The following is a 25,000-nucleotide window of genomic DNA, read 5'->3' on the forward strand; positions in this document are numbered from 1 at the left end:
TAAGTAACCTCTTGTTTAAGGCTGGACCACATGGTTTGGGCTTGTCAGAACAGCCTGTCGTACTTCAATCTGCTGGAGCCCCTTTAATGCCCCAACTTGGTTCTCCGGTCCAAACATCTATAGCCAGCAGCATCTGTGTCTTGCCCTCTCAGCAGAACATCAGCATACCTGTGAGCCAAGGAGAGACAGAAGGCAGTAATGTGCAAATACTCTCCCAATCTATCAACAAAACTCAGACACTGGAATCTGGTCAGAATACGGTTAGTTTAGGTCAAGGGTCAGCCACCCATTTCAACCCTTCCAAAGGACAGGTTTTGGGCGTGTTTACTCGCCCACAAACACTGTCACCTTCACAGAGCAGCAGAACTACTCCGATATCCAGATCCTATGAACAGAAGCAAAGTAACTCCAGTACTGTGGCAACCGTGACAGGAGGGGAAAAAGTCAAGACAAAAGCAAAGAGAAGTATGCAAAATCCAGAAGCAGTCGGAGGAAAGAAACATAAGGCCTATCAGGAGCATCACAACAGCCCTCCAGTGAAAGTCTCCTCAAATTCAAGGTAAACCTATGGCATTTAAAAGCCTAATTTGCAACATTTATGAATAAGCTTCTCTGCTTTCCGAGTTAATAAGCTACAACCTAGACACTAAGTTTTTTTTTATAACTAAATTGATTTTGAAAATTGAGACTTTGATTATTGAGAATGATTTGAAAATTGAGAGTTTGATTAACACTTTTTGTTAATGGCTTGTTAAGTATGCTTATATTAGGCTAATGTCACTTAGTTGGACCAAAATGTACTATTCTCTGTAGCACTGTAGATTTGTACGTTCATTTGTAACATTTATATATGTTTGTCTTTTTGAGCAGTTCTAAAGGACCATGTTCCCCAGAACCAATGGACACTGGCAAACCTACAGACAAGACAAGTCAACAGGGGTAAGTCTTACACTCATCTAATTTTGAACTGAATAATAATGACAATAATTCCTCTACTATTTTAAATATTATTATTTACAGTAAAAAGAAGACAACTGAAGGTCCTGGAAAAATACTAGGCAAAGACAAAGCCTCACATGCCAAAAGGACAGGGTCTCTTATTGTGTCATCACCACCTGGTCAGGAGGACAACACCAAGGATACTGTACTTGACAGCAAGCCTAAGAAGGGCATCATCTTTGAAATCTCAAGTGAAGATGGCTTCCACATTCGCTGTGAGAGTATTGAAGGTAAAAGAGGCCACTGTAGTAAAATATTCACTTTGTGCTCATAAAAATATTTTCAAGATCATTTTAAAACAGCGCTCAGATACTTCTACTATAAAATGTTGTCTTCATGTCTTTGCAGAGGCTTGGAAGTCCCTGACAGATAAGGTGCAAGAGGCTAGATCCAATGCACGTCTTAAAGAACTTTCCTTTGATGGTGAGATGTCTAAAAAAAATTTACCACTGCTTTTTGTATTTAAGAGAAAATATATTAATTCAACATAAAATAATTCTCATTATCTCACAAACCGTCTACCCCGCAGGTGTGAATGCTCTACGGATGCTTGGTGTTGTTCACGAGGCAGTGGTTTTCTTGTTAGAGCAGCTGTCTGGCTCCAGACATTGTCGTAGCTACCGCTTTCGTTTCCACAAGCCTGAAGAGTCTGATGAGCCTCCAATCAACCCACATGGGTCAGCTAGAGCGGAAGTCCACAACAGGTCTGAATGTCCCCCATACACAGAAAATATATGGAGACTGAATGACTGAACTTTGACTTAGTTCACTTGTTTATGACTGCATGCAGAAAATAGTTTATCCTCAAGTATAACATTATGCAATTTTTTTTTTTTTTATATGGGTAAATGTATTAATTCTATTCATACACATACACACGCAAGCTATCAGACTGTAATAGCAATGTAAATGGTATGTATTTACTATATTTGAGCGCTGGCTCTTTTGTTTCCAGGAGGTCTATATTTGATGTCTTTAACTTTTTGGCCTCAAAACACCGCCAGCCTCCTGAGTACCAGCCACAGGAAGAAGATGAAGAAGAGGGGCAGCTCAGAGTTGCCAGGTTAACACCAAACTCATTAACACTAAATATAACCTCTGAATTTTTAAATGCTTTTGCGTTTGGTTAGTTTACTTATTGCTGTTTCATGTACTGTTGATGCAGGCGTGCCTCCATGGAGTTACCACTGGCTGTGAGGTTCAAACAGCTTAAGACCACTTGTAAGGAAACTGTGGGAGTCTACAGGTGAGCTCATTGGTTTGCTTTGTTTGGGATCAACATAAATATGGGGAGTAAAGAAGAATACACATTCATTCATTCATGCTAATGTTGAAGACCTTGTCTTAAAATTGTTTGCTCTCAGGTCTCCAATTCATGGCCGTGGTCTCTTTTGCAAGAAAACTATTGAGGCTGGGGAGATGGTCATAGAATATTCTGGAAATGTCATTCGTTCTGTTCTCACAGACAAAAGAGAGAAATATTATGATGGAAAGGTGAGAATCTGAATATTTACTTAAGTCTTACCTACCGTATATATACACACATATGTGCTTATATATTTTAAATATATATTTTAGGGGATTGGTTGTTACATGTTTCGCATCGATGATTATGAGGTTGTAGATGCTACAGTCCATGGCAATGCAGCGCGGTTCATCAACCACTCGTGTGAGCCCAACTGCTATTCTCGTGTCATTACTGTGGACGGTCAGAAGCACATAGTCATCTTTGCCCTTCGCCGTATCTACTGTGGGGAGGAGCTCACTTACGACTACAAGTTCCCTATTGAGGATGCCAGCAACAAGCTGCCCTGCAACTGTGGCGCAAAGAAGTGCCGCAAATTTCTCAACTAAAGAGGGCCTTTGGAAGACTCCTGCTGAGATCCTGGGATTGGCTGTTGGTAAAACTTCAAGGGCCATTTTGGAGGAGGGGCCATTTGTAGAGATTTAACATGTTGTGCCTCATTTGTTTTTGTATGGTCTGGAAAAGGGATTTATCCAATTACAGAAAGGAAATGGTTTAAGCCTTCATTATACTGCAATATCAAAATTTAAATTTGGTGTTCTTTCAAACACTCTGCATTGGCCCATCCTCCTTACTTTCCTATGTATTGCTTTTATCTCATGATTCTGTGGTCCACCAATGCCAGGACATTATTATACAAGAAAAAGATATCAAAGAACTTTGTTCCATTTTACACCAAAGTGCAATTTGTTTAAGGGACTCGGAACAGTAATTTGACACTTTTTTTAAACTGTTACTGATGCACATTTCCCTGTCTGAATGTGCCCTGATGCCTTCACAGTTGTAGAGATCAACTAGAGGCTTCCCCAGCAAGTGTTAATTAAGCGCTTATTAGTGTACATTGAACACTGTAAATAGAGATCTGTGCGTAACACAGTTAGTAGTTGCTGCTTAGAGAGGAGCTGGAGATGCAGTAAGGAAAGGCCATATGATGGACGGAAAAGTTAAGGGAGTTGTTCAAAGCAGGACACCTGATTTTTATTACTTTTAGGCTAACTATGCGGTAGGTAGCCACGTTGATGTAGATTTTAGTTGGGGTGAAGAGTTGGGCCTCCACAGCAAGGCAGCTAGAGATTCTGGTGGACTGACAGCCAATGGACTGGAGTACTCTACTGATTTGTTTAGGGCAGACATATTTATGATGTTTGTGGTGATCCAGAAGAGAATTTGTGTAATATACAGGAGAGATAAAATCAATGCAGGTTGCATGTTTTTTTTTTTTTTTTTAATAAAACTTTGTGGTACAAATATAAGCTCAGTAAAATTGTGTTCCAAAAACAGCCGCAAGGAGAACCAAACATTGTGACCTTAATTTGAATTTGAACCATTTTCTTTATGCACCTGTTGGGATAAATATTACTACAACTATTGTTTTTGTTTTGTATAGTATTGAGTCTTTTACAATTTTGCCCGTTGTTTGTCTTTTTTATTATGGGCAGGGAAATATGCTTGCTTTTTAAAATGTACATAATGTATATTTTTCTATAAAAGACTTAAAAGCACTCACTAGTGAATAGCACTTAATGGTATTTATATTTTTTAAGAAATCATATTTATTTTATTGCCATTTTTCTAGGAAATAGAGGTTTACGGACACTAATGCTTGGTCTGTGTTTTGTATTTTTGCTGCCTTTTCAGTTGTGATATTTTCTGTTTTTGTGGTTTTACAGTTTGATTTGTGGCTGAATGTTTTCTTTGATTCCAAAGACTGACGCTGGTCTGTGACTTGGTCCTGAGTTCAGTCCACCAGGAGCTCTTTATTCCAGTGCATGGGTCAGGGCAGAACTATTTCATCAGTGTCAGTTGTGTGAATCTATATGCACTTGAGAGAGCTCAGATTGTTCATCCATAGCAGATATCTCCTCTCTCCAGCCTTATTGTTCTCATGCCACCTTAGACAGAGAATCCAACACCAGGCAAAAACATTTGACTTGCCAATAATCCACAGCCACAAGACTTGAATTGGTAATAGCCGTTGGAAATAATATAACAAATGTCTTTGCATTTTGATCTGACCTGGTTGTGAATATTAAGCAGGTGCCTTTAATGACAGAAAGCTACAACATACAAAATGTCATAACCATCCAGCCTCTCCACATCTTTATAAAACCACTCTTACGGGTGACCACTATTGATTGCTCATCTTTTCAAAACTTTTTGAATTAGAAGAATTTTGAATTTTGTTACAGTTTGTTGTCTTCTGATGTGTTGAAACAAAGTAGAAATAATCAGACTGTTCTTTGCTGTTCATGCCAATGTCACCTGAAGGCCATTAGCTGTCACTCCAACACCCAGCTGGCACAAGCAGGAGGAAGTGTCTTGTGTTTGGTTGTGCCTGTATGGTCACTGTGAGCAGCAGAGGGCATGTTTGAGGCTCCAGTAAAAGTGCACTTGACTCTTTTCTGCCATGTAGTGAGAGCAGGGACCACTCCAGCAGCCCTTCTCCCATTCGTGCACCACCAGGGCTGTACCGCCATTGGTTGGGTTCTGCTTAAGCCAAGCATGAATGTATTTTATCTGGACATCATTTGACCTATGATATATTTGTTTTCACTACACTGACAGAGAATAGAGCGGTGAACTACAGTTTTAACGTTCACAATGGGATTAATAATTCAGTGGCTTCTTTTCAACAGTTATGCTATAGCTTCATAATGTCAAGGGCTCCATCTAGAACTTGCATTTATTTTGATGGATTCATTCACAGAAACTATGTCACATATGTATACACAAGAAGGGTTTTAGTTGCGTTATCTGTGCCAGATCAGTGGCCCATCATTCTCTGTAATTATAGTATAAATACATACAACAATATTATATGGAAACATGCATAGTCATTTCTTGTACTTTAGTATCTATATAATATATGGAATGGACAGACAAAACTTAGTTACAGTAGCAAAACAACAGACTATAATGGTTAATAGCAATGTCTAAATGTAATATTTAACAGGTTTGTGTTTCAGATACAACAAATCATTCTTTTGTATATTGATATCCAGTGCCTGTAGATGTCCTTGCATCAGCGATGGACATTACAGTTCCTCTCTTTCGGTTCCTTTATTTGTTAAGAATGTTAGTGTTATTAATGTGGTTGTGAACTTCTGGAGGTCAGCCATTTTGGTTTCTCTCACTTCTGGTTATTTGGTTACTGTCAGTGAATGTTCTTTCTGTTTCCATTGTATGTTTTAACGGGACTATTTTAGCGGGCTTATTGATGTGGTATCAGATTTTTGTGGAGCCTTTCCGGTAGCTGTAAAACATCCAACCAGATTCATTTTATTTGGAGCCTCTTGAGTCTCTCTTAAGCTTCAGTTGTACTTATTATGATAATGTACTGTTTTATTAGAAAGTCATAATGCTGAGTTTAATAATGAAAGATTTTATTTATTTATTTTCGGGCAGCATCTTCCCCCGAGATATTGACCTTTCCATGTACCTGTAATTTCTTTGTTGTGCATAGATGTTTTCAGTCCAGGACTGGAAGTCAGTGGGAGGCAGTGGAAATGCTCAGAAAAGGCTCTTTTCTTATGCCTTGAATATACCTTTGTCTTATCAATATTTCTCTCTGTAATAATAATAATAATGCGTATAGAATGGTCATAATTTCTCCTGTTTTGACAGTATTTCTCTCAATATACACATTTACAAAATGAAGGAAAACCAACCATGGTGAAAATAAACCACAAACTACTTGGTTGAATGTATAATTAGGAAACAAAGTTGTACATAAATGTAAAAAGAAAAGTTTCTAATCATGTTTATTTTCTATGCACTTTTTTTATTTAAGTGATAGTTTAAATAATAAACATGTCTTCTTTACTCTTTCTTGTTGTTTGCTTGGTTAATTTGAAGACAACTTTTGCTGTAAATGCCTGGCTGTAATGCTTTATCTTATTAGCTCCTATAAGCTTAGACAGGAAGTGATGGAGTCAGACCCAGAATGTGCTGATTCTGGCAGAAACTAATTGAAAACAAAGGTCTTGCTCTGTTTCTCTCTGGGGACTGTTGGAGACCCCCCCCCCAACTTCAGCCTGATGAGTCAGGGTTTAGAATCCACTGTTTCAAAGAGCTGCGTTCCTCTCAGAGCTCATAAAAGGTGTTTTACAGCTTAAACAGATGTGACACATCACACAACTGTTGAGACACTTTCACTGTTTACTGCATCACAAGCAAAAACTGCACAAAAAAAACTCCACCTGATAACATTCATTCTCAGCATCAACTACAGTATTCTGCAAAACAAAACAGTAGTTCTGCTACCATTCACAACCTTACTGTAGGTGCTACTTACTTGGCACTTTGTATGGAAAGTTGAATAATCAAGCTGGTTGCACTAGAAGCTTTGTATGAAACAATAAAAATAATTTTGCTCTGTATTTAATTTCACCAGAATATTTCTCAGCACGTCTTTGCACCACCCAGATGGAGTGTGATCCTGGTGGTCCCTGTTGGTCAGTGTGAAGAGAGTGACGACTCAATCTGGCACAGAGTCAAACAAACTGTGAAATGCAACCAAGACTTTACTAACACTGTCCATGACACATCATATAATCTCTGGAATCTTCATAGAAAACGAATGGGAACAAAAGCCCATGTATAGTATAGTCTTCACATTTACACTTCTTCTCAAATCAATTCTTCCATTATAAACCACAATTTTGACATATTTTGTGCAAATGTTTCCCAATACTCTCCTCCCTCTCTCCACCCCTCTATCCTCCGCCCACTTCAGGCTCTAATTGGGTTTTCATTACCATGACCCCAGTTTTCTTCAGTCTCACTCAATGTTTGGAAAGGGGAAGCGTTCACTGGAATTATTTTGTTCACTTTTTTCCAAAGTTTCTCTACACCCTGAACAAGTAAGTTTAAACAAATGTGCTGTTCGTATATTTTTGGAAAAGTTAGAAATCTTCATTCTCAAGCTTGTTTATACATGTTTTAATGGCTAAAGCATGAATGTTAGTTTTAGAAGACTTGGATGGACTAACACACTAAATATTTAGCACAGACACAACTCAAAGTCAATGTTAAATCCCAAACTCTGCCTAAACCTGCAGCTGTCTTTGTTATAGTAATTATTTGCTGTTGTATCCAAAACATAGAATCTGTACAGTAGGGGTGAAGAATGAAAATGAGCATTTTCCAGGATTATTCTATCAAGCAAAGCAGAGTGTCAACTTGAAACGAAAGCTTTTTAAATAAATATAAAATGGGAATGGGGAATGGGGAATTGTGTGCTTCCGTTCTACAGTATAACCAACATCTGAGATATGGTTTTCTCTGTAGCATTTCTGCTTGTTTAGTGTAGACATGTGAAGTGAGATGGTTTTAGTTTATCATAGAAGTCATTAACGTATCTTATTTTAGATTGCATTAGTGTATTTTGTGTATTTTATTTGTGCCTAAGCTACTCATTCTGATTAGAAATGTGCCACACTGCCCACCGGAGTAATTCTGCATACAACAGATATCTGACAATTAACAATAATTATATAAATATAACAAACATATTCCTAAACAGTGCTACTGGAATATTGATAACAGCCTATAAATAATTCACACATGCAAAGAAATTGAAACATAGATGGCATTCAATTATGCTATGTTCAATAATGCTAAATGTGAAAATGATGCTTTCTCACTCTAGGTTGTGACAGTGAAATGACAACTCTGGGACAGTCTTCAGTCTGCTTACTGCTGATGATGCAAGTGTGTCTTTCTGGGCAGTTGGATGACAATAAGATCCCATCCAGTCTCTGTGTGGGACAGCCTGGTATCCCAGGATCCCCAGGGGTCCATGGCAGTACAGGTCAGCCAGGACGAGATGGGCGGGATGGGAGGGACGCAGCACCTGGAGAGAAAGGAGAGAAGGGTGACAGGGGTGACAGAGGTAAACTCATTTCTGGTTTCTATGAAAAAATGTATGTTGTGAAAAGAAGCGTAAGTGTAATAAACACTGATCTTATTCTCAGGTGAGACAGGACAGAGAGGCCTGACAGGGGATAGGGGTGACCCTGGAGTGAAAGGAGAGAGGGGCCAGTCTGGAGAATGTGCTGTTGCTCCCAAATCTGCATTCAGTGCCAAACTGTCAGAAGGTCTCACTCTACCGCTCAGTGTGGGAGACACTGTGCGTTTTAATAAGATTACCCTCAATGAGCAGGATGACTATAATGCAGAGACGGGGCGCTTCACCTGTAAAGTCCCTGGAGTTTACTATTTTGCGGTCCACGCCACAGTGTACCGCGCCAGCCTGCAGTTTGACTTGATGAAGAATGGACATGCTGTGGCCTCTTACTTTCAGTTTTATGGAAACTGGCCCAAACCTGTGTCTCTCTCTGGTGGGTCCCTGCTACACCTGGTGCCAGGAGACCAGGTCTGGGTTCAGATGGCTCTGGGTGAGTACAACGGCTTTTACACCAGCTCCAAGACGGACAGCACCTTCAGTGGCTTCCTGATCTACTCTGACTGGAAACATTCTGCAGTCTTTGCATGATGTTTCCTCTGAAAGGGACTGACTAATCTGCCAAAATAACAAAAGATACGATGTTGTAATGACTGATTTACAGTATGAACTCAGCATGACACTCTTCTTGAAATGATATTGTGGTATGCCTCAGGTTCTTTACTTTCTTTTACTTCAAACTAACAAAATTTTTTGTCTGAAATTTTAATAAAATAAACAAAAGTAAGCTATAAATTTTATTAACTGACCTCAGGCAAAACAAAAATGTATTTTTACTTGACTTTAACTTTCCAACTGTGGCTGAATGAATTTCCCGATATAGCCACAACACAAAACATTGGAAATTACAATTTTAACAACGCTTACCAAGAAGACGAAAAAATGCACCTTGGTTTCACAGAACTCTCCATGATGTCACCACATTTCTTCTTTATTACCGCTGATGGTGATTTCCTTGTTTGTCGCATTCATGATTTTACTCAGCCTAAAAACACCCATCCCTCTGGGGCAGATAGAATATTTTGGAGATTTAATCAACTTTCGTCCGGCATGCATTTCCCATTAGTTCACAGCCTGTAAGCTTTTCTCCATATGGGTGCTGCTGGGTGATGCCCAGGCAGACAGTGACTTCACTCACCGGGCTATGGTTACTATTAGACTTTTGAAAGCAGGCTGTAGTCTTAAAGGTGTACTGTGTAACTTTTCTGGTAGGGGGTCTGTCACAAGACTGTTTCCATGGAGATATTATTGTTTTGCCTGTAAGGTTTCATAATATGGCATTAAACTCATCTATGTTGTATTCAGTTACTGCTCAAATGTAATTACAGACAAGACTTGAATTTTACACAAAAGTTTAAGGTTGTCTGGTAGGATAAAAGTAAAATAGGCTGTACTTCGCCCTATGTAGCGTAGGCCTACTGTACATATATGCACAGGCAACGATATAGCCTATGCAGAGGTAATTTCTGCTGCTTTACACCGCCTCCAGGAGATGGCAGTGGTGCATTAGTATTAATACGCAATCGAACCTGTCAAAACTTTTGGTGTGATTGTTGACAACAGCTGCTGCAACGATATGACCTAGCTTCGTTGGGATTGAAGAAATCCACGGACTATAAAAATGTAGCCCAGTCATTACTGACAGTCTTGTTTGCAGTGGGTGGCATGAATGACGTGAAATAATCTACAGTAGTCTATGCTGAACTGAAACCCCCTTTGCACAGACACAAACCGATCAATAAGGTATGGCTCTTTCTCCTCTATCTGCTCATAACAAATGTATGACAGCTGAGCACATGCAATAATAGGCCTACTATGTTATTCAATCATATCAACAGATCAGTGTACAGTGAACTATGGACCTACAGTGAGCCTGACAAATTCATATTCCCATCCATTGCTAAAGTGAAATTAGTGATGGGCCCTTTGCATGCACATGGATCCATGCTACTTCAAGATGGAGTCCTGACCAGCCTCACATGTTTTCATTACAGAACAGACTATAATATTAAACTTACATCATTACTGAATATAGTCTATTGCAACTCTACATAGCATGTGCTTACTTCTCCAAACAAGTGCCACACACATTATAAACTTGTGTATTTTCCCTAAACTGTCCTGTGAAAAGTGGTCAATTGTATTCCCTATGAAACTTAAATAGAAACAAGACCTCACAACAGTCCTTTAGCATGTATGTATAGGGAAATTCTCCTCTTTCACCATATCCCCAAAGGGAGGTTAGGGGTGAGCTGCAGCCCACTACTGTTTATAAGTACATTGCAGTTCACTAACTATGTTTACCCTGTCTCTTGCTCATTAGGGCAAGATTAACGCAAACACTGAAGAATGACCGAAAACCACAGATGCACAAAGTAAAACATATTATATCCATATAGGAATGGAGTTATACAAGTTTGGACTAACCATAGACAATTTTCCCACACAGCTCCTGGGGCACTGGGGGTAAAAGGAAGAGGACCACTAAAGCGGGGGTTCTCAAGCTTTTTGAGGCCAGGGATCCCTTATCAGTATGAAAATATCCAAATGATCCTCCCATTGTTCTCCATGATGACATCACATTAAAATTCTGAAGCCATGTTTATAACTAGATTTGGGTGAAAGGTCATCTTGTCATTTTATTTTTTGTTTAGTTATTTCTATTAAAAACATTGTATGTTTGGGATTGTTTATCATAAAAATGTAGTATTTAAGTTATGCTCAACTGTTATCAAAATTTGGGGGGGACCCCTGACCTCACTTTAAGAACCAGTGCTCTAGAGTATAAGGCTCCTCTGACATTAAACCTTCTCTCCGTTTGAAAAATATGCTGGGTTCACAGAAGTAGAACAAACTGTTATGCCATGAATACACATCCTTTACATACATTACAAATATAACATTGAATAATGTTTCTTTCTATCTTAAGATTGACTATTCTGCAAAGAAATGTAATTAAAATATGTCTGGAAAAATAGACTGTAAATTTAAAATAAAATTGCTGATGAGAATTACAGCTGAAATGGTTTATTAAGAGGTCAAACAATCTTTACATTCATGTTTTCAGTAAAATATTCATTGTCAAACAGCTCTCAGATTCTTTCAGCATTTTAGGAATTCCTGAATAATTATAGTCACAACAGTCTAGCCTCTTTAAAGGGAACATTTAGAAGATTTGTCCTTTGGCATTAATTCACAGAAATAACAGACAGGAATTATGAATAGAAAAAAATGTACAAAAAAAGTTCAAATTTAATTGATATCACTCTTCTTTAAATCAAACACCAACTAATTCACATCAGCAATAATAGAATAATGGTGGTTTCCCAGATGTGCAATGTAAACTTAAAACATATAAAGCACAATAAAGTGTCTTATTTTGTGATGGTCCCTTTAAAACAGCAAATGGCCTTCTCTCAAGAGAATGGAGAAGAAGAGCCTTTTATAGATTGTGACCGTAATGCACCTCTCATAGAAAACTGAATTATGCCAAGAATACAAAAAAAACTGCAGTTAGAGGTGACAGACAATAAAATCATTGTTTCTTTATTTAAATTTGTTTTAAATTGGTTTAATCTTGACAGAATGAAGCAAATTGTATTTAAAAACCTCAATAACAGTGCACATACATAGCACTGTTTTGTTCCCCACCTTCACAGCTTGGATCTGCAAAAAACACAAGCCCATTTTGCAAAGACAAAAATGGTGGTTAATTACAGCATCAAAAGAATTCTTTAAGGCTTCTATTACCACAACCTATTAAACATTAGAACAATCATTGGTCCGTTGTTCAATTTGCAAATTAAGGAAATTATAGGAAAGTAGCCCCACAGTTACAAATACACATCCATAGTATTGAGGATCATATGTCGGCACAGAGGGCAGTTCTGCTGATAGATAGGTTGTCTAAGTAATATGTCTGTACAGTCTCTACATAGACACAGGTGCCGACAGGGCAAGAGAACCACAGTTTTGGTAGAGTCCTGGCAGATCACACACTTCTTCCTCTCCTCCTGTTCCTTAAGAAGATTTAGCAGATCCTCCTCTGGACTAGAGTGTTTGTCTTTGCTGTGTTTGTTCGGAGGTTTGTGTGTGCTGGAAGAGGGCACTGCTGAGTCTGACTGCTCCTGCTCTGTGTTCTCATTGGCTCGTCCATCAGGTGGGTCTCGTCTTTCTTCTTCCTCACCAGCATCACCATCACCACCTGCTCTGTGCTCCCTGTCAGTGCGCCGAGCTCTCAAAGCCAGCAGCTGACTGCTGTGTCTGGACACCTGCTGCCATAGTCGCCTCTCCAAAACATACAGACAGTGCACTATTCTTTGTAGTCGCTGCACTGTTTCGTTTACATGCCACTGCGCAGTGTGCAAACCTGTACCAACAGACTGTACAAATCTGCGCAGTCTACGAAATAGAGGAAAAGAGTTTATATATTCCACAAGCCATGAAGCTGCCTGTTGCGTCAGCTCGGGGTTCAAATAGGCAGTGGTTGTCACAGCTATAATAACAGTCAGCATGAAGCCATAAATGTTCAGCACAAAGATTTTGATGAACACGTAGATCAATGAGATGAAAAAATCTATAAGCAGTTTAAATGGCTCCCATAAGAAAGCTGTGGTCCCAGCTAGACAGCTGTAGAGGAAGGTGAGAGAGGTAAGTGTGAGCTCCACCACTTTGTGCAGTGGACTGGACACTGTCTGTAGCACACCGACTACCCCCAGGTAAAGGTTTTGAATGGCAATAAGTACAAAGTTGACCACTGTGTTGGTAAAGTACACCACCAGACTGACAACAATACCACATCCTTCCTGCAGAGACAGCAGACCACGACAAAGGTGATCCTTCCCACGGATCAGGATGTGCATGGACAGGTAACCCACCATCTTTAGACTCTCCAGGAGTCCCTCCACTGCCAGTGGCAAGCTCCCGAATACAGTCACTGTTCCGTGGACTATGTCTGAAGTGACTTCTGCAATGGACAGCAGACATAACGAGGTGTAATTGGAAATCTCCAGCAGGAAGCATAGAAGGAGGGCAGGGATACTGTTGATGAAGGAAGTAATAGCCAGGACAGTCCGCACCAAACTGTGGACTATCACAAAATTCAGGTCGAGAAGCAAAAACACGGCGTCCAGGCATTTTGCGGCAGTGGAAAAAACTAAATTCACCAACCCCATCGTAACGTGTCACAGTGTTACGTTCTGCTTATCGGTGCTCAGAGCCATCGGATCTCCACACCTGGAACAAAGTCCATGACGACTGGTTTGGTTCATGAGAAATACTACATTTCTGCTCGCCTTGTCTCTCCGAAGAAAGGCGGCTCGATGTCTTCAGCTAAGTACTTAGTTGAGACGTAATAGATGCGACTTAAATTATGAATCCATCACTTAAAACACCGAGATAACGCTGGAGATATCGGCACACGTTAGCGAGGCGGATGTTTATGTTCAAATAAACTTACAAACTTCCGGTCCGCCCTTTAGTTCGATTCGACTGTGGTCGTCAATAAACAAATTTGCGCAGTCGCCAAATAACAAGTCTTTAGGTGGATGAGCCAAGACTATAATCTAGAAAAAATATATAATACATAAACAAAGCCCGATGTATCCAGTGAATACGCCATATTTGTTTTCGGTCATATCAGCTGACCCAACGTCACTTCCGCTGCGAGGTGGGCTAGTAGTGGGTGGGGTCTGAGATTGTTTATTTGTAAATATAATCCAATAATAATACTTATACTACGACAAGTAATAACGATCATAATGATGATAATAATAATAATCTGATTTATAATTATAACTAAAATAAACTACAACATTCACACCTAGGCATGATCAAGTTTTGTCTTCTTGTGGCCCACATATTTTCATTTCAATTGTGTTATATATTCCTTTAGCAAATACTGCAGTTTTATAGCAATACAACTGAAATTTGGAATCAAGAATTTGCACAGCTGTATTTCCTTCCTTGCCTTATATTTAATTTTCCCCATTTGAGGAGCTACTTTTTGTTACAAGGGAAAACTTACAGATAGAATCATGGGATATCCTGTTCTAAAGTTTTGGATGCTTGTCAAACCGTGTAGCATTTAATGATGCATGTGGGGATCGACAGGAGGAGTACAAGAAGCTATAAAAGGTCTTATGCATGGCTTTGTTTTCTGCAAACCACTTCAAGAGCCTCTCCTTTTATGGAGCGCTACCTTCCTTCTGGTGTCTTTGTGGGACAGTTTCCTCTGTTTGTTTCCCAGATGACCAAATCCTTCCTCTCTGGGTGTCAACAGATTACAAGCCTCCACTTTTATTCTTTTATCTTACATCCACACTGTAGCAACATGAAGATAAATGTTGGTTATGAGTGTCCTTTAATTTTGGATGGTAGTTTGGGAGAAAACCTATTTCTTATATCAATATTCAATATTTGTGATGGCCACCATACCATTTAAAGTCTGCATTCATCACAAGGTATTTGCATGTAAATTGCATTGGGTGACACGTCATTGGTGAGGATTCTGAGCAGTAGCCTGAATTCCATCCACTGACTTTGACCTGCTGTCTGTCCAACACACTGGGAGACAAAGGTGACATTGGTAAAAATATATTGTTGGTGTGGCCAATACATTGAAATAGCCAGTGCCAGTGTGGAATTTCCCCTCAGTGACATTCTTGCTTTCTTCTCAGGACCTTCATGACGTCTGTGCATCTGCAGGATGTCCATTACTTTGCAGCTTCCTGCTTTACGACTCATTGATGACATCTGCCCTTTGTTAAATCTCAAAAGGATGCAGTCCTGAGTCATTATTCCTGATTAAGATCATTATTTCAGTGACAAAGTATTGGTCTGCTGGCATACTTGCTTGGAATATATGTTGATTTTCCATGTTGCAATGCAGCGATGTCCATTTTGCATGAGGAAAATATTCAGTCAAAAAATACAAGTAATCCTTTGTTTTTATGATCTTTTTCAAGATGTTCCCATTAACAGTGGCCGGTGGGTTAATTTATTATGATTGTCCCATTACATATAATCACCATGGAGAGGGAATGTTTAGATCTTGGCTCATGTTGTTATCAAAGTAGTTCTTTGTCACATTAGGAGCTGTTGTGACGGACATTAGCAGAAATTCAAATTTCTCTCCCACCCATCATCAAGCCCCCTCACCATACCAGAGCACACTCAAAGCCCCATGCTACACAATGGTGGTCTCTCATGTGCAATAGACTTACCCCCTAAACAACTGGCTCCCTGGTCACATTGAGATGGAAAAAATTACTCATATCATTCATATCATTGGCTTTCTCTTATGGCACACTTATGTCCCCAGTTGTGCCATCAAAATCACAATAGCTCTGGTAAAGCCTCGCCATAAACCAGAAATGGAATGTGTATGTTCAATCTTTTACATCTTGTTCTATTTAAAGCCAAGGGAAGCTAGAATCACATTTTTCTGCTTCTTTTTCCCTTACTCACTCTCTCAGACTTAACACCGCAATGTTCCCAAATGTTCTGTGCAGGATGTGTCACATTAAAAGGGGAAGAGGGGACATTCTCCACATTTTGTCCACAGGCAGAGTCAAATAAGCTGTCAGATACACGTTCTATATTCATGTTATGTTTAGAATGTTTTCTCAAGCCATGCCAGTGTCGAACTTGACTATAACTCACTGACCTTGAGCAACTGAACAATGTTGTTGTTTTGGGAATGGTGACTTTCCTCCTATCACCTCAAACCATATGGAATGGACTTCATCCTATAGGAAATGAATGCACTCAACATAGTGGTCTACACCCCAACAAAGAGTCATGTGCACGGTGAAAGGTAATTGTATAAATGGCTCTTTGAAAAACCACACACAGAAGCATACAGTCACAGGAACTGGATCTAGCAACACTGACCTTCTTGAGTAAAGCTTATTGTTTGCACTCAAACAATTGTAATTGTGCTGGCTGTATAGTGATATAGTCATCCAGACTAGGAAGTTGTGATGATGTTTAGACAATATCGGACAATTACAGTAGCAGCAAACCAGAGCAGCAGCACTGAGGGTTTTAAAGAGTGGAATGTTAGGACATGTTATCAGCTTTTTCCTCTTATTTCCATCAAAACACAAACATGGTTCATATCTTCAGCAGCAGATCTGGAGTAAAGGCAAAAGGAGGGAAAGAATAACAGAATCAGAATGAACAGAGCTGAACATCATCAGGAGCTGTCCACTCAAGTGCAGATTCCCGTCAGGACAGCGGAACACTTTTTACTATCAGGATTCAGGAAAACCATTGGCCTTCTTCGTGCTTGAAAAAACTAGGTTAGTTAGAAGTAGGGAAACACCAGTATCAGGTATTGAGTCTATCCAGGAAAATGTACTAGATCAGGTCAATACCCCAGTTGCCTCATAATATTTGTTCTTTACTCAGACATTGCTGTAACACTGATACAGATTCTTTAATAATAAATCTTGTTGGTGTTTTAAGGACACAAATATACTTTCAATCTTGGTTATTGATCACTTAAATCAGGAATGACATTATGAGAACAACCACCAGCAGCTGTCTCATGTAACATACAGTGATGTTAGTGATGCACTATTCTTCATTAGCTGGAACACTTTCCATAGATTCCATGCAACAAAAGTTTTAACTGTGCAGTTTATTTTTGTATTTTGGTCCTAGGTAATATTGTTCTAATTACATGTGGTTAGAAGGTCATGCATGAGCGGGGAAATTTTGTAATTTATAGCAGGTTTCTTGCCACACTATAGCCTACAATACATTCAACTGCATCAATTCAGAAGTGTTGTCCGATAAAATCCAAGCCAAGGACTAATTTAAGATAATATATTGGCCCATGAAAAAAATAAATCCCAGCCCCACCTAACTGAATAACTTCTGCGTACACTCTACGCTTGTGCAATATCAGTCATTTCTCTATTGCCTTGTCCTTCCTTTGTGACCCAGTGTCAGTGGTTTGGCAGAGCTTCGCAGCAGACAGGGGTTTCCACCAATAAAGGTTACATATCAGAGTTTGAGCATGTCTCATCCTTTGATCTGTCTCCAAGAGCTAGATACTGAAAATGTTCACACGGGATAAAACCATATCAGGACTAATGGTGGAATGCATAATTTTACATAGTTTGGCCTAATTCAGTAGTTAGAATAAAAAATAGCATCCTTGAAAACTTGATAGCAGTAGATTATATATTTAACACAGTACTATTGAAAAGTGGGAAAACACTGTGACTTTAAGATAGCCCTACCAGTCAGCTTGCCCAGACCCTTCAGCACTCTAATAGCCTATGTCATTTTCAGTCTGACCTCTTGCACCCAGAGCCAGATAGTAGGTATAGTTTAGTACATAGTAGATAGTACAGAGCCTCAGCAGTGAGATCTCAATAAGTGCCAGGCTGATTTACAATGGACATTTTAGCTAGGGTACATTTTAGAAAAGGATACAGACCTAGTAGAAATAGTGCAATCAGCCTGATAAAATAAAGATTCCTGGCCTTAAAATGCATCAGAAATTAGTTATGATTTGTTAATATATTTTAAAAACACAGTTTTCATATTTTAAAAGTCACAAACCTTCAGAACCCAAGTCAAACCATTATTCATAAGTCACAAAATAAATCTGTGACCATTACTGAATGAGGATATTGTATTGTTGACTGAGTAATCATGTCTCTCTGAACAATTAGTACTACTCATGTTTTAAACAATGAAAAACATTGAACCAGCAATAAAAGGGATCCACAAGTCACCTACTTGGACATTAAGTGTAGCCCATTTCTTTTTCTTTTCAATACTCAATTGAACCAGCAACATAAAGATTAGAAATTATATAAAACATGTCAGCATTTCTAATGAGAGAGGTGGGCCTGTCCGTGTCTTTGTAACATGTTCTAATCATGGTGCAGGAGAGAGCAACGGCAGATCAGGCGCAGCATTCAGTCTCTTTCTGTGCTTTATCTTCATTTTTGTGAGCATAGAAAATCTCATGTGTCAGAACTGTATATTGCAGACCTACATGCAGATCGTGACAAGGCGACCCCCAAAAAAATCTCTTGTGAACCAGCTCAGGGTCGCGACCCAGTCTTTTGAAACAATGCTCTAAATGAGCAAAGGCTGCACGTGTAAATGTATGTAAAATAGTAAATAGTGCAGCCAAGAACCAGTCAATTAGTTATAAATAAAAACTATGTGACTTTCTTAGCACTGTTAAACTCAACTCAAACATGACTATATTTTGCTCAAGTGTTTTGTATGCTAACAAATTAGATCACAAAGGCACAGTCGCGATAGTGTGGTGTAGTGAGAGTAGTGTAGTGGTTTAGCCCTCCCTCCTGTTCATCCCGTTCATTTCACCCAGGTTCCTCCTCCCGCACTTTAAAATCTACAATTAAATCATATGCTCTTCAAAAACACAAGATTGTCTGATAATTCATTTTAATAACTCCATATTTACTTTGTTAGTAACTTAAGAAAATAGCCTAGCCTATGTAACCCGTTTTGTGATTTTAAGAGTTGATGTTTTTTTTTTTTTTTTTACAGTGTCCGACCTCCCGGCTCTGCCCCCTGATGGATCATTTGGTTGTGCGCGCTGCTCTGCCTCGCCGCCCCCCTCTCCCTTCCTCTCGTTGAGTTTTCCAGGAGGACACTGTCACAGTCCCTCCTCACACACCCAGGACAGGCCGGCAGGCGCACGGACACAGGGACCCCAGCGACGACTACCATCACCGCTATGGCTGTACGGGACACCAGCTCTCTGCTCGTTGTTGGACTTCTGCTCCTCTTTCACACCTGGGGAGGTCAGTGCAAAACGTGGACCGATATTCGCGCCTTATGTTATGCCATTAATTGACCGTGCAAGAATGAAGTTCTGGCATAAGAAAAACTTGCCAAAAATTGTCTTGTCAAACTCTTTGTGCTAAACTGCAATGTGAGCTCGGAAGAACGACAATTATCCAGGACACTATTTGTTGATATTATCCAAGATGCTTCCAGAAATGTAGGCTCTTTATGTGGTCTATAAAATGCACCTAAAGGTAGACTACTCAAGAGTGGTGAGTGTTATAAGATTGTAACTAATAGTAAATAGTGTTTAGCATTGTCCTTTTCCCTTTACAGTACAACTTTATGTCCCATTTGGACTGTTCACTGTGTATATTTTTAGCAACTGAGATTGCTAGTCATGGAGCTCTCTGTCTGTGTTCTGTCAGCTCCTGTCAGTGTGCAGGCAGCAGTGATCAAGTGTACCACAGTGTGTGTGGCGGTAAATAGCTCAACTGATGTATAAGTTTGTCCACAGAGTTATAGTTACAGCCCACTGCACTGTTATCCCCAAATGAGTCATGCTGTGAAATAAGAGTACAATTTCAGTATTTGTGTATGGCTGCTCTGTTTGTATATGTGACAAGTTTAAGTGTAGATTTCCCTAACAGTGCTTCCTCTCAACTTCCCTTTGCACATGGCCGCCTGATTCTCCACACTTTCTTATCAGTTTGATGACCATGTGAACTTTATTCTACCTCATCCCTACATTGTGCTGGTCTCCTGTTGTGTACGCCCCTCTTGCTGCTGACACTTTGGGGCCTCAAACTTCTACTTCCTGAATCTCACGTTTTTTTCCTATTTGTTACCCTCATATCACCCTGTGCATAACTAGGGTACATACCAGTAATGATCATGTGCCACTGATGTACTAAAAATAGAGAGAGCCGGTGTGTTATAAAGCAAGTTGCATCCAGCTCCAGGATTCTCAGAACAGTGTTTAGCATTATGTATAAATTTAGTTAGTTGTCTGGAAGAGCATCTGGAATAAAATCTATGGTAGTAAATATTATTTTGTTGAAAAAAGGTGCTGAATTTATTTTAGTGGGTTTTGGAGGCAAAGTCAAATTATTAAGATCCAATGAACTAAAGATTATTTAAAAATGTAGCAATAAGGATCACTAATCAATCTCCTTTTGGTGCTGGTTTGAAGCCCAGATAAATTTGTGCCAGCAAGGGCATTATACTTGAATATCAAATATCAAACAGAAGAACAAAGTGGATCCTGGCAACACATAAATAGTGCCATCAGGAAAGAGGTTTTATTCAAACATATGTATGTATGCTTGTTGGGATTAAAGGATGGTCTTAGAAGGTTAAACCCTCAATAAGCATGAAACTGCAAGCAAGGAGGAAGATGACTTTTTTGCTGATTACATAAGAAACACAGGAGCTGAGGTGTCTATACGGATACTATTCATTTCCTGTCGACTTCAGCCAATCACAGCAGGCCAAAGAGTCGTGACTTGGGACCTGACTCCTTAAAGGTCATCTCTGTGTGCGGCTGAGGCTTTGTACCACAGCTCCATGTGCTCTAACAACTGCTGGTCCTCAGAACAAGTGAGCTGGTAGCAAACAATAATGCCCTTGTTGACAGCCAGACCACAGCATAGAAAATTGAGGACTAGCAATCTGGCAAAAGATCAGCAGCATGGCGGAACTGGATTCAAATAAAGTCCCTTAATGCAGACTTGTCTTCCGGTTCCTTCTCAATTGTTTTAGATCAATGAATGTGTGCACACAGCTGTGCGGCTTTGTTCAGGAACAGGTGAGACACACTTTTTGGAGTTTTTTTTATCTATCCTGTGCGCTGAATGCTTTGTCAAGTGACTCTGAAAATTTGGCCTAAACCACCTGCTAGAACTAAATGGTGACTTTGTGGTCTAAACATAATACACATGTACAAACTGTCAAAATAAATTTTATAAGATGCATTCACACTTGTCCGGGTTTGCTCCATGCTTGTGCACATGGTTTAGCCCCAATGTAGACTTGGCTTGATCTTTGTGTATCCCTGGTTTAGTCTTAGTCTAGTCCTCGTCTGAAAATGTTTGGATATTCCCGTGTTGTATATGATTGGATCTTATGCAGAAGAAATACAATGTCTTTTTTATGGTAGCCATCTGATATTTATTTTGCACTTGTGAGAATAAAGTTGGTCATTGGCAGATGCTGTGTTATCATCAATATCCAGGAAAAGCTGTTTTGTTGTTTTCCAAGCAACACACCCCACACAGACCAAAGGAGCATTCTGAAGCTGGAAGATGTTATAATGAAGATATGCTATTTTAATGGTTATAATTATAAAATAACAAAGACTGCATTATTTAAGTGCTTATTTTTTTTTCTTAATATGCATAACACCTGTCTGACCTCTAAACATATTCTGAAATTCATGCAATTCATGTATTAGCAGTCTTCTCTCAAATGTGAACCCCTCAACCTTCATAAAATGTACCTTTAACAGAATCCAACTATTAAAACCACATATTTTTAAATCATTCTGACCTAATTCTCCTTGTCTGATCTGGGTCAGCAGCATAAATCTACACATGACTAAAACTGTTTTGAGTAATTTATGATTTGTTTACGTTAGTGAAACACAATCCAGACTCTCTGAAGTTTAGTCTGAAAACATACAAAGCCAGAGAAACATTGGTGAACTGTAGTATACAAGTACTATTGTCATTTCCTGTGCTCTCCTTTGTTGTAATGGCAACATTGAATGGCTAGTCATGAGACACAAGGGAACTGCAATGGGCTTTTGCTTATACATATAGTATAGCATGTCAAAATGAATTATATTATTATTATAGTAGTATAGTCAGTGTAGTAGTTCACATACCAGACTTTCTTATGTGCATGGTATTGTACATGCATCTTGGAGAAAGCTTTTCCTTATCTGTATAGGATCAAGTTCGACAATGACAGATTTGTTTTAGACGTTGCGTCATGTAACCAGATATAAACATAATGACTTCCGTCTTTTGTTTATTATCTGACTGTATTGGGTTGGTTTGTTAGGCCTTTGTGACTTTGTATGATTTTATCAAAGGTGTTAATGGAGATCTGATTTCATTAATCATAAGTAGCCGGAGATAAGTGGCCCGCTCATTGATAAGAAGCATTGCAGTTTAGATAGATTGGGAAAAAGTCAGTGTGTGTTTCTGTTGTTTTCACTAAAACAATGTTTGGCTGTGATGGGTATTCCCTGCTGAGCTTTGTAATGGCCTGTGCACTTGGGGCTGGAGCAGCACAGGCAGGAGGCTTTCTTTTACTGTTTGATCTTCCTATTGATGCGAGTAACGTCCATTATCACCATTACCTGGGTCAATACACTACAGCGGTGATAGAGGAGGCCGCTGGGCTGTTGTCATCAGGGCCTTTTGTGTCTTCATTTGTTACAGCCGGGAATCACTATTTGTGCAACATGCTCTTTTTCAGCGTCTGTTTTCCGCTCCTGTTGCAAATTTTAGCATAATAGTACAGTTATAGTTACAGTACAATATGCTATATGCATAACTGCAGATGCAGACAGCAGCAAAAATAAGATTATTACGCTATTTATAGAATAGTTATAATGTGAAATCTTCTTAACTGGATGTATTTTTAACAGATATTATTGTGGAATCCTAATTTGGGACAAATTTGTTGATATAAAAAAACATATTACTTCCTGGAGACATGGACTTTTTTCTGCTTTTTGTTCACCACTCTTTTTGCCAATATAAACAATACATTCATCATTTTGACATTTCTGCTAATTTCACTGAATTCTGATCGTTTGGCTTGTAAATTGTATCTACTCATACAAACACTATTTCACCTAGAAAGAGTGAGGTCTCTGTAGATTTCACTCAGCTTTGAAGTAGTAAAGTTGGACAGCTGCATACACCTGGTGCCAAATGCCCATGCAGCCATGAAACAAAGCAAATGCCCAGTTAGTCCCTGACAGAGACACAACTGCACACATGTCCAGAGAGGTCACAGGGCAGCAGTTTAATGACCTCTTGTCATCGTGTGGTATCCGTGACAATGTGAGGTGCAACTTCTCCCTTTGAACTTAGCCTTCTATAGTCTTACCTGTGACTGCCAGAGTTTGATTTGGACTCAGTATTGTACCATTTCATTTATTTCAAACTTAATATTTTCATCAATTGAATTAACTTATCTTCAGCTTATTTACACTAGCCACACAACAACATACACAACACCTATCCTTCAATCAACAGTCATAATTTTCTTCCATGATCTATATTGCATTGGTTCAACTAATACTGTGTTCATGTGAGTTCATGTTGCTATTTACAAACCTGTTTGTGTTATTGTAATGTTATGTGTGCTAAATTAAGTTAAGCTAAGTATCTCTATAAACTGCTACAAAATGAATTTCCTTCAGGATAAATAAAGTATTTACCTATCTAAGTTATCAGCTGTATCCACACTTTTAATGCAGAATTGCATGCACTATTTGGGTATATGTGGTAACTTTGGCATTTTCTACTTAGTAAAAATGTATTATTGATTCATTTTTGTTTATCAAGTAGAGAAAAATGGCTGTAACACAAGGCAAGCAAGCTTCAGAACATAAATAACTTTACTAAGATATGTTTTACATCTGTCATGGAGATATATGTATGTGTCTCTAAAAGTGGATCTCAGGCTCAGTTTCAGTTTTTGTGAGTTGAGTTCACTGGGGTGGTTTTCTTAAGGACACTTGGGTAAAACAATGGCAAACAGGATGAGTGTCTTTGTCTGCTATGCACACACCATTTGGGGAGTGAGAGATTTTTTTTTTTAAACCTACTGAAGCCTGTGTAGCTGTAGGAAGGCAGGATGTAGGCCTCACCCCTGTTGCTACTCAAGACTGTTTATGTTATTTCCCCCAGTGACTCATAACTTCTCCAAACCAAAGGGAATATCACATTTTGACAAATTTTGGCTTCTGAATGTGTCCCCTTATTGCAAATTAATTCTTTTGCCCTGCACAAATGGTCATGAGCCTCAAGCATGAACAGGACTTAGCAGTTCAATGAGGAGGACACTTCTCCCATTATTTAACTCATGATGTGAATTATCTACGTTTACTTTACAAATAATCACTGAGGTTTGCCTGTGTTAAAGTTGCCCAACCAAAAGTGAATTGGCTTTGTTTTCCTTGAGTAAAGTCATGGGATTTAGTCTGTGGTCTTTTATGGCTGCTAATGAGCTGGGCCGCAAGATGGAGGAAGCTTTCAGACACATTGTGCAAGTTTATGGGACAATACCAAATTTTATAGTTCATTCAGTGGCCCACATATTAACTCAAACCTTAATGAGAAACTGGCAGTTGTGAAATGTAGTTTTAGTTTATTTCATTTCTGGAAGGCTTTTGTGTATTCACTGAAAGAGCATATACTTGATTTCTGTCGTTTTTTGCTATTGTTGTTGCTATTATTTTAGTATTTTCTTAGTTTTTACCTCACCCCAAACCCCAAATCATGCCATTCCCGCCACAATCCTACACATCACTAACCAGCTGTCCTAACTTGTCACTTGCCCAGACTGAGTATTCAGAATGATATTATATACATAGCTGTTTGGCTGAAATTGTGATCATTCTCTGGAGCTGAAAGGGTGTGTAGTTTTACCAAAATGTTGAAATCCACACCATTCCCACTGCGGCATTGGACACATGATATACTGGACAT

At 39.1% G+C, this 25,000-nt stretch overlaps 3 protein-coding genes across 7 annotated transcripts; 2 read left to right on the top strand and 1 right to left on the bottom strand.

Annotated features, from left to right (window-relative positions):
- Nucleotides 1-6: 6 nt before the first annotated feature.
- LOC129407593 (histone-lysine N-methyltransferase 2A-like) lies at nucleotides 7-6,351 on the top strand. The gene is made up of 9 exons (XM_055149083.1): nucleotides 7-559; nucleotides 871-939; nucleotides 1,021-1,229; nucleotides 1,348-1,422; nucleotides 1,529-1,703; nucleotides 1,955-2,062; nucleotides 2,165-2,245; nucleotides 2,364-2,493; nucleotides 2,578-6,351. Exons 1-9 carry the CDS (start codon nucleotides 87-89, stop codon nucleotides 2,851-2,853), a joined length of 1,596 nt encoding a protein of 531 aa, XP_055005058.1. The 5' UTR covers nucleotides 7-86; the 3' UTR covers nucleotides 2,854-6,351.
- Nucleotides 6,352-7,286: 935 nt separating this feature from the next.
- Nucleotides 7,287-19,423, top strand: c1qtnf5 (C1q and TNF related 5). Of its 5 annotated transcripts, XR_008631619.1 has the most exons (6): nucleotides 7,287-7,386; nucleotides 8,175-8,417; nucleotides 8,500-8,922; nucleotides 10,147-10,232; nucleotides 10,813-10,864; nucleotides 10,939-11,500. XR_008631619.1 is itself a non-coding variant. In XM_055149084.1 (4 exons), exons 2-4 carry the CDS (start codon nucleotides 8,189-8,191, stop codon nucleotides 19,409-19,411), a joined length of 1,032 nt encoding a protein of 343 aa, XP_055005059.1. In that variant the 5' UTR covers nucleotides 7,287-7,386; nucleotides 8,175-8,188; the 3' UTR covers nucleotides 19,412-19,423. The 5 variants fall into 5 exon arrangements, 3 of the variants coding, with proteins under 3 accessions (XP_055005059.1, XP_055005061.1, XP_020773689.1); XR_008631618.1 differs by having other exon boundaries at nucleotides 10,813-11,500; XM_055149084.1 differs by lacking the exons at nucleotides 10,147-10,232; nucleotides 10,813-10,864; nucleotides 10,939-11,500 and adding an exon at nucleotides 19,032-19,423.
- Nucleotides 12,010-14,115, bottom strand: rnf26 (ring finger protein 26). The gene has a single exon (XM_020918056.2). It carries the CDS (start codon nucleotides 13,661-13,663, stop codon nucleotides 12,323-12,325), a length of 1,341 nt encoding a protein of 446 aa, XP_020773715.2. The 5' UTR covers nucleotides 13,664-14,115; the 3' UTR covers nucleotides 12,010-12,322.
- Nucleotides 19,424-25,000: the final 5,577 nt, after the last annotated feature.

This window comes from Boleophthalmus pectinirostris, unplaced genomic scaffold (assembly GCF_026225935.1).
Source record: "Boleophthalmus pectinirostris isolate CB_2022bp ecotype Guang Dong unplaced genomic scaffold, ASM2622593v1 HiC_scaffold_124, whole genome shotgun sequence".
Classification (NCBI taxonomy): Eukaryota; Metazoa; Chordata; class Actinopteri; order Gobiiformes; family Gobiidae; genus Boleophthalmus; species Boleophthalmus pectinirostris.

Coding starts and splice junctions, on each gene's coding strand:
- LOC129407593 (XM_055149083.1), top strand. CDS start 87: ATGCCCCAACTTGGTTCTCCGGTCCAAACATCTATAGCCAGCAGCATC. Junction 1,230..1,347: donor TCGCTGTGAGAGTATTGAAG/GTAAAAGAGGCC, acceptor ATGTCTTTGCAG/AGGCTTGGAAGTCCCTGACA. Junction 1,704..1,954: donor AGAGCGGAAGTCCACAACAG/GTCTGAATGTCC, acceptor TTTTGTTTCCAG/GAGGTCTATATTTGATGTCT.
- c1qtnf5 (XM_055149084.1), top strand. CDS start 8,189: ATGACAACTCTGGGACAGTCTTCAGTCTGCTTACTGCTGATGATGCAA. Junction 8,418..8,499: donor GGGTGACAGGGGTGACAGAG/GTAAACTCATTT, acceptor TCTTATTCTCAG/GTGAGACAGGACAGAGAGGC. Junction 8,923..19,031: donor CTGGGTTCAGATGGCTCTGG/GTGAGTACAACG, acceptor TTTTTTTTACAG/TGTCCGACCTCCCGGCTCTG.
- rnf26 (XM_020918056.2), bottom strand. CDS start 13,663: ATGGGGTTGGTGAATTTAGTTTTTTCCACTGCCGCAAAATGCCTGGAC.